Genomic DNA, 18,012 nt, shown 5'->3' with positions numbered 1-18,012 from the left:
AAAAATTCGCGCGCGTGTGTGTTGGCATTTAATTTGTTTAATTTCTTTATTTTCTGTTCTGAGATATTAAACAATATCTCAGAATGGGTAAAGTTTAAGAAACGAAATGTGGCACTGTAGCTTGCGTATAAAGGGGCATTAATACTATTAAATTTTGGTTCTTAATGAAAGGTCGACAGGGTAAAGACATGAAAGTGGTCATGTGTCTCTTAATGAATATTTTACTCGTTATTAGCGTTCAAAATTAAAAAAAATAAAATAAGATAAAACTCGTCTCTACCCTCAAAGTAAGCTTTTTAGCCATTTTATAATAGTACAGTAAAACCCGTTAAGATGTTATCGCCTAAGATGTTAGAATGTATATGGGGACACGATTTAGTTCAACCACTTTAACGCTTGATAACTAACTCCTGTGTTAAACCATCTAACTCCGATTCTGACCACTCTAATCACAGAAATTATTAGGCTTCAAACAGAATGAACAAAATCATGCCCCCCCACCAGTAGCGTAGCGAAGGGGGGGGCGGCAGGGGCGGCCCGCCCCGGGAGGCCCTTTTTAGGGGACGGAAAAATTACGTTTCAGGGGGCGGAAAAATTTCACAATAAATAATAATAATATCTTGTAAGAATTTGAACCATTTTATTTCATATTTTCGTTTACTTACGATTCAAACCGGTTGAAATGAGCACGGAATAGTGTTACCATCCGACTGGTCGTCGGGGGATATCGTGAGCAACCTGTCGACCTTTTTTTTCTTTATTTTTTGCTTGTACGATTCATTCATAATCACATACACCTCCAAAATCCAATAGAGCTAGGTCACTTGCGTTACTCCTATCGAAGTCTCCCTAGTCGTTAACTGTAACTGATTTAGAACCGGCATGCACTGCACGTTATTCTTAGCATTGCAAAATTACATTGCGCATGCGTCAGGAACTTCTGTTCGAACAAACCTCACCTGCCGTTCGGGACAGCGATTTTAAAAATATGGCAACACTAGCACGGAATTTTTCACTACTTATTCTGTGACGAAACTGAATTTTAGTCTTTTAAATTGAGATACCTAAATAAGGGGGCGGCGAAATTTTCCTCCGCCCCGGGCGGCTGACACCCACGCTAGGCCACTGCCCCCCCCCACAGTCTAATATCCACACATATAGAAAAACCTCGAATTTTTGCATATCTCGAAATTTTACGGTGTCCTGAGTCCAAAAATGTAAAAATTTGGGAGGGGTCATTTTTTGACCGAGCGCTACACTTTTCCTCTGTTATATATAACAGCCGGAAAAGTAAAATTATCGAATACATATTTATATATTACTTAGAGAAGTCTTTTAGCTTTGGAATAAAAAGTTTCTACGCTCTATCTTTATTAGAACTCTATTTATTGAATCTTTTATTCTGAGGTCACGTGATGATATCAGAATTTCCGGGTCTCTTTCGGTAACAAATCCGCCCCTGGTCGGAGTCGGAGTCGGAGTTGGAATCGGTAGATTTTTACGCGACTCCACAGCCCTGGTCAAAAGTTACCTTATTTAAGCTTTTCTCCTATTTATCTAAATCTTTGGAATTTCTTCGTTAATTTTACTATGAATTGAATGTATTTTTATAACATTGTTTAAATTGTCCCCATTGTAAGAAATTTAAATTTAAATCAATAAACAATGAATGAATGAATTGAATTAATTGTCAATTTGTGCATATTATCTTACTTCATTTACCAATACTTCTGAACGGTATATTTTATTTTTAGCACGTATTCATAAAACCAAAGTTCTCTGTAACTCACTGACCCTATCGCATATATTTAACTTTTTAAATCTGTCTGACTGGTGTTGGCGCGATAACAGTAATAGTACGGATTGATGACAATACAATTAGATATCGGTCCAATCCGTTTTAGTGTGAAATCGCCTTTATTTCACTGGTCCATCGACCAGAGAAGATGGTAAAAAGAAGACGATTAATATCTCCGAAGCCTATTTTCAGGCTTCGGCCATATTAAACATATTTCTAATCTTTATTGAGTTATCACCCCATTGGGGTGTGGGCTATTCTCGGAAATACTGCAAAACCGAGCCAACCCGTGACAAAGGAGGAGCGAGCTCCAACCTTTCGCCAGTTTCCAAAAATCAATTTAATATCGATGCTTCTGGTAGAAGCGAATCAGATATTAAGCTGATTAGAACAGAAACTATAAATGATCTTAGCCATAGGCCGAGAAGCGATAACATTCCATACTCAAATTTCCGTGTCCCCTTCTCGGTGCCTTTAGTGTTAAGGGTGTCGTTATGTTGTCGTTTGAAATACAACAAATTTTTCTTTTTACAATGAATCTGTTTGGAATTAAACAAATTTGAATCGTAAATACCGTCCATTTATTTGATAAAAAAGCGTATCGATTCGTACTAATTGTTATTTTACAAAAAAGCGTATCGATTCGTATTAATTGTTATTTTACAAACTCGATTGCGCGATTTTTTTTTCTAATCGTCGATAGATGGCATTGGTAGCTTCCATATGACGAAACTAGTGTGGTGAATGTGTACCTAGAAATTCCAATCTTGTATTTAATATATCTTAGTCTGAGCAATAGTATATTTTGAATGTAAAAATGAAAGAGATTTTAAATTAAATTGGTTAAACAGTATTTGGTAATGTAATTTTGTTTAGTCCTACTGAACCCTGGTCTAGGGGCACAACAGTTTGAATGAGCAAAAATTCAAAATAACAATACCTTAAACCACGTTAACTAAGATACTAAAAGAAAACCTAAATTTAAAATTTCTTGAGAAAGAAAAATTATAATTAACAAGTGTTTTTGATGTTCAGAAATCTTTGTGATACCGTGCCTTTTATTACTCTAATCCAGTGTTTTTCAACCTTCTTGAATACGCGACCCCTTTTCAAGTTAAAAAATTTTGTTCGATATACGATTTTTGTTCGATATACGACTTAATTCAATTATACGCTCCATCTATGAACAAGTACTGTAGCACTATCGGTGTACTACACCAGATTAGACGTTCGCGGTTCTACGGTTTATAACTTTGTTAAATTTCTTCAGATTTTAATTTGTAAGTAACATTTTATTACAGTGGTACCTCAGGATACGAAATTAATCCGTTCCGAAACTGAGATCGTATCACGAAAATGTCGTAAGGTGGATCATCTTTTCCCATACGATTACATGTAAAACCAAATAATTCGTTCCAACGCGAAAAACATACTCAAATTAAAGCCAAGTAATACATTAAAAAAAATAACTGTAGTAAGAAAAACAAATGAAAAATGCGAACTAATGTAACGTCGTATGGTGAGTTTTTGTTCGTATCGTGGAGCAAAAATATGTTCGAATTTCATGTCGTATCCTGAAAATTTCGTATGCTGGGGCGTTCGTAACCTGAGGTACCACTGTATTTTTATTAATAATGAATTGCAAAAGAGCAACAGAAAAATAAAAAAATGACTAGAATCACAACGGATTTGTTTGAAAAAAGAGATTGTTGAGAAATATGAAGGTGGCATGCGTGTTCGAGATTTAACTGTTGCATTCCGTATTCCGAGAACGACGATATCGACAATCGTGAAAAATAAAGACATTATTAAATTTGCTAACGTTGCGAAAGGGGTTAAAGCCAGCCATTTTTTTACATGAGAACGGATTAATCATTTTTACATTATTTCTTATGGGAAAGGTTGGTTTGGTAACGGATTAAGGTCGTATACCGAGGTTCCACTGTATAACATTTTTATGCCCATAAAAAGAAATATTAAATTTAATAGCGAAAAAACCTTTTCTTAGAAGTTAGACAAAAAAGAAAACTAGACAATGTAAGTCCTAAGATCAACTATATCCGATTAGAATCGAATTAAACGTCAATTTTGACTTATCCCGAGATCTGAGTTTAGGTCTCGTTACACTTATAACAAGTGAAGATCAATTAGAAACTGGGACTGAGGAAGAAGAGTTAGAATAGAAATATAAAGACGGATAGATGGATGAAAATTGGAGATTAGTTTCAAAATCAACCACATTCACAGATTCCAATCTTCGTAAAAATGGAATTTGTTGTTTTTGAAACTATAGTATACTCCTCACGTGCACTCTGTATATACCGTTGCCATCTAGTGACAATTATGCTGATTATTCTGTCACTAGATGGCACTAACAGTTAAAGTAGTCAAGATGCGAATCGAAACGATAAGAACGGGCGGTGTTAAATGTTTGTTGTCTTTTCTTTTATAAAATTTTATGGAGAAAGTAGGTTGAAAGCGAAATCTTCCAATAGTATGTAAATAACTGATTTATTTAGAGAAGAAGGCGTGTATATTTCAAAAAACACCAACGACAAGACCGAAGAATTTTAGACGAGGAGGTTAGAGAAGATAATGGAGCATACTTACCTGGCGCCGGGATAACCGTGATCGGGAGGGCGGTTTCTCCAGGGTGAGGCTTGACCATTGCACTTCGGTCTAGCTGACTCCTGCCACTAACCCAAACTGGGTCAGATGGGGCGTGTAATTTGTGGTAGCTGGGGACTGCGTTCGCGCTCTCCCCTTGTAAATAATCAAGAATAGTGGTGTTGGTATGATCTGTACGGTATCAATTAGAAATAACGTGCTTTTATGTAACCGCAGACATCATTTTCTTTTAATATGTCGTATTATCACAGTTAATCAATGGGAACGCGATTATTTATTACACGTTTGCAAGCTTAACATATTAGAGAGGTTGAAGCGCACGTTTTAAACGTGTACGTGTGACGTTCGGCGCCGCTTTCCCGTAAGCCTAAAAGTTTGACAATGGTGTTTGGATAGTCGGTGGAATCACGCTCGACATTCCAAACACCATCGTCAAACTTTTAGGGTTACGGGAAAGCGGCGCCGAACGTCACACGTACACGTTTACACGTTTAAAACGTGCGCCTCAACCTCTCTATTACTGCACTTTAATCTCTACTTTCTCCGTAACATTTCATAGAAAAAGCACGATAAACATTTAGCACCGTCCGTCTTTATCGTTTCCAAGGACTTTAAACTACAAGGATGGCCAGATCCCGTATATTTGTTAGCATGACCTTGGATCTATGTGACGTCACAGCAATTCCTCTACTTCAACATGACAGACCTTTCAAATAACAAAATACGATAAAATATTAAATCATTTCTTAATTAATTATTAAATTACTACTAAATGTAAACTACTGTAGAATTTTCGGATTTAATAAGTGTACTGTACGTCAATAAATTTACAAGTCTTTTGTCTAATATTTATTTAACAAATTAATGAGCTATATTTTTTATTATGTGATTATCTTACTTAACTTTTTAATTTTTTTTCGACAATCACCATTTTCAGAAGGCATTCTTTTCAATATTTTATAGTTTTCTTGTTTAAGATTTCTATAATTAATTCTTATTATAGTTCTTAATTTACAAAAATCTTTTATTAAAGTAAAAGGTAAAACTGTTTCCACTGACTAATTCTGTACAACTCCGGGGCCTTTTTTATACGATTCATCGTGATATATTTCGAAATATTTATTCCATTCTATAATTTTTGCTAGCCATTCATCAGTAGGTTTAATAAGCCCTCCATAAGATAAATGTTGCACCCATGACGGAATGCTATAGTTGTAATGATTTTTAATTTTGTTAGTGGAATTAATTAAGTTTGGGTATTTTTCTTTATATTTATAGGCAAAATATCCTGCTATATACTCGAGAGCATCGTAGGAAGTTTCTTCAGAGATTGTGTTAAAGTCTAGATTGCATGTAGAGTTTCCTGAAGATTTATTTGAAGAAAAAGTAGTTTTACATTCAGTATATTGGTCTGTATTTTCACTTGATACTTCTACATGTGCTTTCTCTAAAACTTTGGGTATAATATATTCCTCTTGTCTTCGATCTGTAGTATTTACTTTTGACTCTAAAATACCAGGATTCTTACCTAAAATAATCAATCTAATCCTATATATAGCATTTAATGGGCTTGGATGTTCATTAGGACCCCGGCTTCTAATTTAAAAAAAAAAGTTTTCCAGACAATCTTGATTTAAATTGTGAGTGCAGATGTATTTTATATCAAAAGTCGATTTCATATCTTGAAAAAGATCAATTAGCGATTTCATTGAGATTATCATTCCTTTCTGGAAAATTTGGAGGGCATTTTTTCCACTTGCTCTCATTGTTGAGATTATTTTTATCATTTTATTTAAATGTTCTTCTTGTAATTCCAAGTCTACACCATATCCATTTTTGCTTGGAACAGAACCTTTTGGTGCATAGCTATTAAAAATGTCGAACCACATATTTATATCTCTAATATACGTTTCATTGATAATAATAATTGATTCATAATAAACGTTTCATTGATATTCACATTCAATTCTTTCCATAAACTTATGTTACTGCAACTACAGTCACTGACGCAAGCTACTACATTATACGATAGTAAATAAAGTTCTGCTATTAATTTTAAAAGTATTTCTCTTGTCATTTTTTGATCAAACCCGATGTAAACAGGTTGCTTCCAATTTGAAAAAAGAAGGTTATTATTGCAACCATACACAGCACACCTAGTACTCAGTATTTTGTTCTTCACCTAACATAAAAATATAGCTTTAAATATTTAATGACTTATATTTAAATCATCTTACCTTATAAAAAACTTAGTCAAATAAAACAATTACAGAAATATTAAAATAAATCACTTCGTTAATCACAAAATTGGACGAATATTAAAAGCGAAAACTAAACACTTGCACACCCTGCTCTATGTAAACAGAGAGGTCAGGACTCGTGCTGACGTCACTAACTTGCCATTCCTGGCTAACATTGTAGAATAGGGATCTGGCTATCCTTGTAGTATATAGTCCTTGTATCGTTTCCATGCACATCTTCACTACTTTAACTATTACTGCCATCTAGTGATAGAATATATATACAGTATATATATATATATATGTATGTATGTATGTATGTATGTATGTATGTATGTATGTACGATGTGTGTGTATATAGCTATTACTGTATACGTGTGTGGGGTGCAACTAAAAACATGAAGTATGGAGTATCGAATGTTTGAATAAAATTTGCAACGCAAAAATACATAACTTATATATATATATATATTGTTGTATATGATTGATTTATACGAATTTAATCTAGATATAAATAACAATTACATGAAATCAGTGAAAGAATCACGAATACAAGTTTTAGTCATTAGTTTCATATGAATGATGAAAGGGAAAAATAGTATTCTATTACGTTACTAAATATTCGAAAACTACTGGTTATACCATTTAAATTAAAACTTATATGATGACTGTCTTTACTTTACTTTTATACTTATGTATAAACAAATTTCGATTGTTAAAAAAAACTGTTATAATCAAAAGTATATTAGAGTAGGTTACCTACAATAAATGCTACAAAAAGTGTTGTATTTAATCATTTTTCTTATCGTACATTTGTAATTAACAGCAATTTTAAGCTTTTCATTTGTTTAAAAAAATATGACAAATTGTGCCCGCTCTACAAGTTCTCGACAGCCCTGCACACAGTATTATGTACATATATAATACCGCGTGCAGTGTTTGTTTATTAATAAAAAGTAAAAGTAGTCTTTAAGATTTTATTTTCTGTTACCAAAAATAACATCAATTGTATAGTGATAGAAACTTAACCCTCTTCCTATCCCCGCGGGGGGAATTTCGAAAAATCCCTTCTTAGTATGCATTCTCATGACGTGCCCTGTGTACCAAATTTCAACTTTCAACTCCTAACCGTTTGGGCTCTGCCCTTATTATTAATATGTTGTAATGACGCAAAAATATTTTTCAACTGTTGATCATGATCTTGTTTAGGTGTTGTATATTCACAAATTGTTGACTCATTACAAGACAGATGTATTTTTTGTGTATATAATTTTACAATTTTTCCAGGACAGGACACATTTGTCGTAGACATGAGGCCAGTTTTCAAGATTTTTTATGAATACTGTAAGCTACACTTACTGCACATGCATGATCATTTCCTCCACTCATTTGTCTGATAGACTTAAAGAGCATAGGCCAGATGGCCACGCAGTCACGATGGCAGTCTACTGCTTTGGGAGATCCTGATTCGAATCCGAATGGGTCGAAAAATTCCTGAGGATTTTTCGATTCGTCCGGATATGTCTATGGGTTCGGCCGAACCCATAATGGGCTTGCTAAAAGAGGTCCTCATAGTGCCCACAGGGCAAAAAGAGTATTAAAAGAAGACCCAAAGAGCACCTCAACATCATCACTATTAAATTTTATTGTTAGAATGTAATGAAAACCAGCTTTTAATACAATAAGTAGCGAATATATGCTACAGTCGAAAGAGTAGTAAGTTTTACAGCATTATATGTTTTCATCTATAAAAATTTCACTGTTTGATCAACACGTGACTTTTTCCATTTTTATAAATATGAAAGGAAATCATTTTCAAGCCACAATAGGCGTTGATCATCTGTGGCAAAAAATGGCATAACATCAGGATTTCTGGAATGCATGTAGAAATTTGAGTTAGAAACATTATGTAACGTCTACCATTTGTACATTATTTTCATGAATTTAATTGTTGCTCCAGAATCTTCAAATTCGTAAATGTTTCTTTCCTTGCCATGTATTTTTAAAACCTCCATAACAGAAGTGACATCAGGAGACATTAGTTGAACTGCTAGTAGCACGTTCGTCTTATCAAAATTATTTGGGAAAACATGTTTTCTTGTAAGATTTCGGACAGGCTTTATTACTTCATTTAATTGTAATTTTAAAAGGTGTTGTAAATATTTTAGTGAAATTTCGCCTTCCTCATTTTTCAACTTTCGATTGGGAGATAATAAATTTGAACGCAAATTTTTAATAATATGACTTGAATCAAAACTTAAGAATAATTGTCGTTCCCTATCTACGGGATGCTGTACAACCGGTTTCATGTGGCCACCACTTAATAAATGAAATGTTGTGCAATTTACACTAAAGTTGTTTGTGACAATTCTGGTAACAAAAAAAAAACAATTTTTTCTACTTCTGCAAGAATTTTTAAAGTCAAAGTATACTGCTGTTTTCCTGTTAATTTATTTATAAAAAAAGATATGCTACTGGAATTCTTAGTTTTGTATTTAGTCCAGTTATTAAATAGCATAGCACACAGTTAATGGGTTGAGGGTGTCCAATCTCATTTATATTTATCTCATCCGTGTCATGAAGCAGTCAAGATATTTCTGACAAGTCAATGAAGGTTAAATAGCCATTTTCATCTATTACTAATGACACTATTTTTTATATTGATTTTACCTCGGTTGCTTCTTTTGCCAAATACTTTCTCATCAATGTTGTCATACCCACTTCTCCCGAATAATGTCCTACATATTTTTTAGGGTTGTAGGATGTGGCAAATTTAATATATTTGATTTTCTTATATGGTTATAGAGCTTTGGATTGTCAAATAATACAATGAAGTAAAACAGACTCTGACCATCTACATTTTAGTTGTATTTTTAATATATTTTGGCTTTTTAAACTATTTCAATTGAGCCATTAGGAATTCTGCAAAATGTCATCAGTTCGAGAAAAGGACATGATATCTTTGATATTTATTTCGTTACATATATCTTTAAGTTGTTTTAATTGCATTTTTAATACATTATTTTTATTTTCTAGTTTGGTTGTTTTAGTTTTCAATCTGTTATATTGCAACGCTATTTCTCTCTTAAAACAATTAATTTGTTCTTCTACATCATTATGTGTTTGAGTACTTGTGGTTTCTCTGTGAGGCTCAATACATTCTTGGCATGATGCAACATCACCACTACATTCTATTTCACTATCATTCACCATAATACTTATCAAACGGAATTGACTTTATTGAATAGATTTTTGACAGTGGTATAAGAGCATTAAAAATAGATTCGTGCATGAAATTCTCTTTATACATAAATCTAAAAAGATTTATACACGTATAAATAACGTTTGATTTATTTATCTTTACTTAACTATTGGAAAAATCGCACAAGTAAATAATGATTTATTTTAAATTTTTGGGTAAGAATCGACTGCGTCTACCCCCTCTCCGAATACATCTATGCTCGAAACGATGATTTTAATACATTCAATTTTCATTTAGATTGCGAGAAAAAACAACGTTAATTTTTACGCTTAATTAAATTTTGACTTGATCAAAGGATCTTTTCGATTTTCTATCCCGTTCCATTCTTTTCGAGCGAAAACGAATCCACTTTCGTTTTAAAAGTCATTCATTGTGTTAATATTTCAAAATTAACAAATAAGACTTAAACTGTTATAAACCGCAATTGCAAATGTGGGCATAATATTAATAATTCCAACAAATTTAAAAAGTATTACAGAAAAAGACAATAAAACGAACGTTTAAAGATCACACACTAGTGACATCGACTACAGCATTTAGATGAGGTGAGAAAGAAAGAAAGATTAAAGTTAGCTTTGCGCAGAGGCGATATCGTTGCTAATGAGGTTCTGACCGAGGTGCGAGCCCTTCTCTAGGTAACCGACGGTGGTGCTTAGCGGGATCATTGATCCTTCAAACTTTAAAATCATGCGATTATTGCTAGTTGAAAACTTTAACCAATACCCCGCCCTGCGGTCTTTGTAAGACCGCTGAGGCAATTTTTGTGGCCGTTACGAAGGCCTTAATAATAAAGCTAAAGTTAGAAAGTTCATAACTGAAACGGTTACCAGTCGTGTGCTTGGGTGAAACATCCATGTTTATTTAAATTTTCAGTTTTTCCGATTTACATCAGAAATAAAAGTTAAAAGTTTTGTTGACATTTCTTATTGCAATAGGTACTGTACAGTACATAGGGAAACTCTATGTTGGTAGGTCGCGATTACGTGACCTATTATTATTGTTTGGTAGTGTTATACACTCGGCCACTAGTGGAAATGTAGTAATTATCCAAACAATTCTTAACTCTTCTATAATTATATTTATTAAATTTTCTTAAAAACCGAACATTTCATTTAATGTTATTTTTATTTATTTAAGATATAAATGATTTTCATTCTTAATTATAATTTATCTACACGATACAAATCTTAAGTCTATCCCGTTGATACAGGAACATATCGTAATAAAACATGACATCGCGACATTTTCCTAATGAATCATTTTATCTATATTAGTGTTGAAAATTTAAGAACGAACACGCAGTTACTGATATCACAGGGTAGCATTCGAGGTGATATAAAACAGAATGTGTTAAGTATACTATGGTTAAGAAGCGACTTTTAATTGCGTCTGTATCTGTGCTGTCTTTTTTACCACTTTTCTTATGACTGAAACACGTCATACAGATGCTTTTCTTCGAGGAAAAATGACTAGAAAGCCATAGTAATGGCGGACAGTTTTTGAAATTTGCAGTGAGTTTTGGAATTTCTCTCAGTGCTATACATGTATATTGGTATAATCCATTTCACATTCCAGTCCCAAAATACCTTCTTGTGTAAATTATAATATTGCAATCCGAAACGCTGTATATAAGTTAAGTATTTTAATAGTTGTTTTAATATATATATACACTTTAATAATACGTACAGTACATATGTATACAAGGGTTTTGAGTCAATGTTAAGGATGTACAGGACAGTATGCAAGGCATATCAACTTTGGTCTAGAAAGTAGTTGTGAAGAGCTTCTCATGGTCTGAAAATGTTGAACTACACAGTGTAGAAGGTATTAAGACAACACCTTGACGCAGTTAATTAACAGCCGACTTTTAGCGAGTATTATTAGCGAGTTACAACCTCAACGACTCCTGATACGTAATGCAAAGTGAGGAAGGAGTTGGAGTATTGCGTCACAGACAGACTTACTGTAATGCAATGTGAAGATTGTGAAACCACGACGTGTTGTGCATCATTTATCATCTAATGTATATACAGCAAATATCCAATTTTAAATATTTATTTTAAATTTCCGTACTTATTACTACCAAGAATAGTACATTAAAATAACTATTTTCGAGTTCGAACAATCGAACACATGCGCTATTAGCACGTACAACAAATGCTTATTAACCATTTCATTATTATACGTTTCAGAGTAATATTGAAATATCTGGGAAGTTTTCATCACCCAGCAGCTCTATTGAGAGTTTGGTCGAACCCACGATGGGCCTGATAAAAAAAAAACCTTCTTAGGGCCCAAAAGTCGGAAAGAATAAAAATAATATGGTTATTTATACCCGAAAACATGAGGTTTCTGTTGGAACGTTTAAAACTGATGATACATACCGGTAGTTTACGTTAAACGGGATTAATGCTAACGGAATAAGATATAATATTTAATTATCAAAATTGAAGTTTATATTGTTTTAGGTATAGAACTTAGCAATAGTACATAAAAAATGAACAATATTCTATCCACAATTTGAGTAATTATTTGCCAGTTTTCGTTTTCTGTTAGTCGTTGAAGAGGAGCCACTTCATCTTGATTTTCGTACAAATTCACTTTATCCATTGGTTTCTCTTTCGTGCGAATTGAATTAATTACTAATAATTTAGCGATGGTTCCTGAAAATATGTTGAGGATAAATTCGGGAGGTTCGTAATCTTGAATGTATCGAAAATTAATGATGATGACCTCGAATACAATAGCCACTAAGACGACGAACATCGTTATGTGGATAGGTTTAGCTGAAACGAAATATAAAATTAAGAAATTAGACACTAAAGTAAATAGTTTCGAATCAGTAATCGATAAAAATTTTTGCAAACTTTTATGAAATTGGATTAAATTTCAAATTTCTTTTTAGTGATTATTGATCAGACATTAAGCATATCTTACTACAAATCTATTTTCATTTCAAAAACTCCAACATTTTAATATTTTTTTTTTAATACTTAAAATTGTTTCAATATAAATCAAACGGACTGTTCTTGTGGAATTTTCTTAGTTTTTTTCATCTTTTGGCACCTAAATATGGGTTAGTTTACATTGGAAAGGTCTCCCGAGTTACATTTGCCCACGTCCGTATACAAATAAACGTTTATTTTTAGTTATTTATTTATTATAATAAAATACCTATAAATAAGTAAAAATTATAATAGTAAAATTGATAAAAATACATTTTTAATATTTTAGAGGGGCCTTTTAAATGTCGTAAGCAGGACACCGCGTATCGCGATTGAATTGATGCAGCGCGTTGCATTTGTGTAATTAAAAATTTTTAATTAATATTAATTAATAACTGACCACGATTGAAGTTTATAATAATGCATATATATTACAGTCCAATAGAACATAAAACCGGTAATTGCAACAAAAGGATTCGATACATTGTTTTTATTTTCCTTTTTTTTAAACATAGACACTTAAGAAGCACTAATAATTAGTGCCTTTTAAGTGATATTAAATAGGCACTATTGGATGTAATAAGTTACTCTGTCGTTTTTATGGGTTTTTGTACAGACCAATTGTATTCGATTTCACAAAGAAAGTTTTTGTAACCTGCTGAAGAAGGACGGTACTTTGAAGTATTGAATAACTAGCATACATACAAACGCCAGTTGGATACTTATCGGGCTATAATATGGAATGTATAATGAAATTATTAAGATTCTAATTAATTTGATCGAAAATATGAGATAAAGCTGCAATCTTTTGATGAATCTAGTATAATGTAATCTAATGTCATCTATTTTATTTAAATGGTTAATATCTTACCTATAAGTTCAGCGACTTGAGGTACTTTTACAGTCGATGTGATGGTAATAAGGCTAATAGTTAATATTATCAACACCACACATCCTAAGGTTAGTTTCTGCCTGATGTCTGCCGGAATCCAAAACATACACAGAGTCAACAATACAACAATAATAGAAATTATCCATTGTAATTGATATTGAGCAATTGGTTGTCGTCTTGCGAGTACACATATCAGCTCTATCCTTGGATAAAATTCATTTCCGAAAAATATATCTGTTTTATTAAGATGACATTCCTTCATATTCCAATAAGGATTATCATTGTTAAAATATCTTAGGTTAGGTTCAGGATCAAGGAGGCTAAAATTGACCTCTCTGCCTTTGTTAGTCCAATTTTCCAGAAAAACTTTACATTTTGCAACATCTAATGGATAATCATCATAATCGAAATCACATTTACCAATTAATGAAGTGGGTATGGCCCAGAATACGTCTCCGTAAGAGTTAACTACAACATTAGTAGAATTAATTTCTGTAATAGCACTTTGTAGTCCACTGTAGAATTTTAAAAAAAACTTCAAATTAATTAATTATTTATTTATTTAATGATAAACACTACAATAATATATTACTATATCTATTTAAATAGAGACTGAATAGCCCTATACGTAAAGAAATTCAAAAGTAAAATATAATTGAAGTACAGTAATATGAATGATCATTATTAAACAAACTATCTTTAAACGTAATTCTGCATTAAAATAATTAAATTTTTTGACATTAAAATTAATGAAATATTTTATATTTGTTAATGAATATATTTATATTTTCTTCAAAATACAAACTGTATATCACCTTTATTTTGTAAGAGGTCATTTTGTTCACTGTATTTTATTTTATTGGTATAATCCATTTCACATTCCAGTCCCAAAATACCTTCTTGTGTAAATTATAATATTGCAATCCGAAACGCTGTATATAAGTTAAGTATTTTAATAGTTGTTTTAATATATATATACACTTTAATAATACGTACAGTACATATGTATACAAGGGTTTTGAGTCAATGTTAAGGATGTACAGGACAGTATGCAAGGCATATCAACTTTGGTCTAGAAAGTAGTTGTGAAGAGCTTCTCATGATCTGAAAATGTTGAACTACACAGTGTAGAAGGTATTAAGAAAACACCTTCACGCAGTTAATTAACAGCCGACTTTTAGCGAGTATTATTAGCGAGTTACAACCTCAACGACTCCTGATACGTAATGCAAAGTGAGGAAGGAGTTGGAGTATTGCGTCACAGACAGACTTACTGTAATGCAATGTGAAGATTGTGAAACCACGACGTGTTGTGCATCATTTATCATCTAATGTATATACAGCAAATATCCAATTTTAAATATTTATTTTAAATTTCCGTACTTATTACTACCAAGAATAGTACATTAAAATAACTATTTTCGAGTTCGAACAATCGAACACATGCGCTATTTGCACGTACAACAAATGCTTATTAACCATTTCATTATTATACGTTTCAGAGTAATATTGAAATATCTGGGAAGTTTTCATCACCCAGCAGCTCTATTGAGAGTTTGGTCGAACCCACGATGGGCCTGATAAAAAAAAAACCTTCTTAGGGCCCAAAAGTCGGAAAGAATAAAAATAATATGGTTATTTATACCCGAAAACATGAGGTTTCTGTTGGAACGTTTAAAACTGATGATACATACCGGTAGTTTACGTTAAACGGGATTAATGCTAACGGAATAAGATATAATATTTAATTATCAAAATTGAAGTTTATATTGTTTTAGGTATAGAACTTAGCAATAGTACATAAAAAATGAACAATATTCTATCCACAATTTGAGTAATTATTTGCCAGTTTTCGTTTTCTGTTAGTCGTTGAAGAGGAGCCACTTCATCTTGATTTTCGTACAAATTCACTTTATCCATTGGTTTCTCTTTCGTGCGAATTGAATTAATTACTAATAATTTAGCGATGGTTCCTGAAAATATGTTAAGGATAAATTCGGGAGGTTCGTAATCTTGAATGTATCGAAAATTAATGATGATGACCTCGAATACAATAGCCACTAAGACGACGAACATCGTTATGTGGATAGGTTTAGCTGAAACGAAATATAAAATTAAGAAATTAGACACTAAAGTAAATAGTTTCGAATCAGTAATCGATAAAAATTTTTGCAAACTTTTATGAAATTGGATTAAATTTCAAATTTCTTTTTAGTGATTATTGATCAGACATTAAGCATATCTTACTACAAATCTATTTTCATTTCAAAAACTCCAACATTTTAATATATTTTTTTTTAATACTTAAAATTGTTTCAATATAAATCAAACGGACTGTTCTTGTGGAATTTTCTTAGTTTTCTTCATCTTTTGGCACCTAAATATGGGTTAGTTTACATTTGAAAGGTCTCCCGAGTTACATTTGCCCACGTCCGTATACAAATAAACGTTTATTTTTAGTTATTTATTTATTATAATAAAATACCTATAAATAAGTAAAAATTAGATAAAATAGTAAAATTGATAAAAATAAATTTTTAATATTTTAGCGGGGCCTTTTAAATGTCGTAAGTAGGACACCGCGTATCGCGATTGAATTGATGCAGCGCGTTGCATTTTTGTAATTAAAAATTTTTAATTAATATTAATTAATAACTGACCACGATTGAAGTTTATAATAATGCATATATATTACAGTCCAATAGAACATAAAACCGGTAATTGCAACAAAAGGATTCGATACATTGTTTTTATTTTCCTTTTTTTTAAACATAGACACTTAAGAAGCACTAATAATTAGTGCCTTTTAAGTGATATTAAATAGGCACTATTGGATGTAATAAGTTACTCTGTCCTTTTTATGGGTTTTTGTACAGACCAATTGTATTCGATTTCACAAAGAAAGTTTTTGTAACCTGCTGAAGAAGGACGGTACTTTGAAGTATTGAATAACTAGCATACATACAAACGCCAGTTGGATACTTATCGGGCTATAATATGGAATGTATAATGAAATTATTAAGATTCTAATTAATTTGATCGAAAATATGAGATAAAGCTGCAATCTTTTGATGAATCTAGTATAATGTAATCTAATGTCATCTATTTTATTTAAATGGTTAATATCTTACCTATAAGTTCAGCGACTTGAGGTACTTTTACAGTCGATGTGATGGTAATAAGGCTAATATTTATTATTATCATTACCACACATCCTAAGGTTAGTTTCTGCCTGATGTCTGCCGGAATCCAAAACATACACAGAGTCAACAATACAACAATAATAGAAATTATCCATTGTAATTGATATTGAGCAATTGGTTGTCGTCTTGCGAGTACACATATCAGCTCTATCCTTGGATAAAATTCATTTCCGAAAAATATATCTGTTTTATTAAGATGACATTCCTTCATATTCCAATAAGGATTATCATTGTTAAAATATCTTAGGTTAGGTTCAGGATCAAGGAGGCTAAAATTGACCTCTCTGCCTTTGTTAGTCCAATTTTCCAGAAAAACTTTACATTTTGCAACATCTAATGGATAATCATCATAATCGAAATCACATTTACCAATTAATGAAGTGGGTATGGCCCAGAATACGTCTCCGTAAGAGTTAACTACAACATTAGTAGAATTAATTTCTGTAATAGCACTTTGTAGTCCACTGTAGAATTTTAAAAAAAACTTCAAATTAATTAATTATTTATTTATTTAATGATAAACACTACAATAATATATTACTATATCTATTTAAATAGAGACTGAATAGCCCTATACGTAAAGAAATTCAAAAGTAAAATATAATTGAAGTACAGTAATATGAATGATCATTATTAAACAAACTATCTTTAAACGTAATTCTGCATTAAAATAATTAAATTTTTTGACATTAAAACTAATGAAATATTTTATATTTGTTAATGAATATATTTATATTTTCTTCAAAATACAAACTGTATATCACCTTTATTTTGTAAGAGGTCATTTTGTTCACTGTATTTTATTTATCTATAATATAATCGAGACGGGTTGATAATAATGATAATAATAAGTGCAGAGCCCAAACGGTTAGGAGTTGGAAGCTGAAATTTGGTACACAGATAGGGCACGTCACGAAAACGCACACTAAGAAGGGATTTTTCGAAATTCCTCCCGGGGGGGAGAAAGACAGGATTAAGGCTTAACACTTCCATCAACAATGGAAGTGTTAAGTAACAATGGCGGTGTTAGGTAACAATGGAAGT

At 32.0% G+C, this 18,012-nt stretch overlaps 2 protein-coding genes, 2 non-coding genes and 1 pseudogene across 4 annotated transcripts in view; 2 read left to right on the top strand and 3 right to left on the bottom strand.

The window, feature by feature from the left end:
- Window positions 1-2,042: 2,042 nt before the first annotated feature.
- LOC111613222 lies at window positions 2,043-2,230 on the bottom strand. Its single transcript, XR_002754739.1, has one exon. It is a non-coding gene; the product is annotated as a U2 spliceosomal RNA (small nuclear RNA).
- A 2,170-nt stretch (window positions 2,231-4,400) lies between these two features.
- Window positions 4,401-4,564, top strand: LOC111613221. Its single transcript, XR_002754738.1, has one exon. It is a non-coding gene; the product is annotated as a U1 spliceosomal RNA (small nuclear RNA).
- Window positions 4,565-10,499: 5,935 nt separating this feature from the next.
- On the top strand, window positions 10,500-10,707 carry LOC111613224 (annotated as a pseudogene).
- Window positions 10,708-11,791: 1,084 nt separating this feature from the next.
- On the bottom strand, window positions 11,792-14,596 carry LOC111613217 (acetylcholine receptor subunit beta-like 1). Its single transcript, XM_023354569.1, has 3 exons — window positions 14,581-14,596; window positions 13,745-14,280; window positions 11,792-12,714 (listed from the first exon to the last, which is right to left on the bottom strand). Exons 2-3 carry the CDS (start codon window positions 14,025-14,027, stop codon window positions 12,383-12,385), a joined length of 615 nt encoding a protein of 204 aa, XP_023210337.1. The 5' UTR covers window positions 14,028-14,280; window positions 14,581-14,596; the 3' UTR covers window positions 11,792-12,382.
- Window positions 14,597-15,251: 655 nt separating this feature from the next.
- LOC111613216 (neuronal acetylcholine receptor subunit alpha-3-like) overlaps window positions 15,252-18,012 on the bottom strand; it is a 10,086-nt gene continuing 7,325 nt past the window's right edge. The window contains exons 5-6 of the mRNA XM_023354568.1: window positions 16,897-17,432; window positions 15,252-15,861 (exon numbers count right to left, since the gene is read on the bottom strand). Of these exons, the coding sequence (XP_023210336.1) occupies window positions 15,530-15,861; window positions 16,897-17,432 (868 nt within the window). The 3' untranslated portion in view covers window positions 15,252-15,529. The remainder of the gene's footprint in view (window positions 15,862-16,896; window positions 17,433-18,012) is intronic.

The sequence above is a fragment of the Centruroides sculpturatus genome, unplaced genomic scaffold, assembly GCF_000671375.1.
Source record: "Centruroides sculpturatus isolate CEXI.00-Female unplaced genomic scaffold, Cexi_2.0 scaffold1804, whole genome shotgun sequence".
Lineage (NCBI taxonomy): Eukaryota > Metazoa > Arthropoda > Arachnida > Scorpiones > Buthidae > Centruroides > Centruroides sculpturatus.
This window is presented reverse-complemented; position numbering and strand designations above follow the sequence as displayed.

What these genes read in the sequence shown, in the direction of transcription:
- LOC111613217 (XM_023354569.1), bottom strand. Translation starts at nt 14,027, where the DNA reads ATGAAGGAATGTCATCTTAATAAAACAGATATATTTTTCGGAAATGAA. An exon ending in TCAAGTCGCTGAACTTATAG is followed by an intron (nt 12,715 to 13,744) that starts GTAAGATATTAA and finishes ATTTCGTTTCAG; the next exon opens with CTAAACCTATCCACATAACG.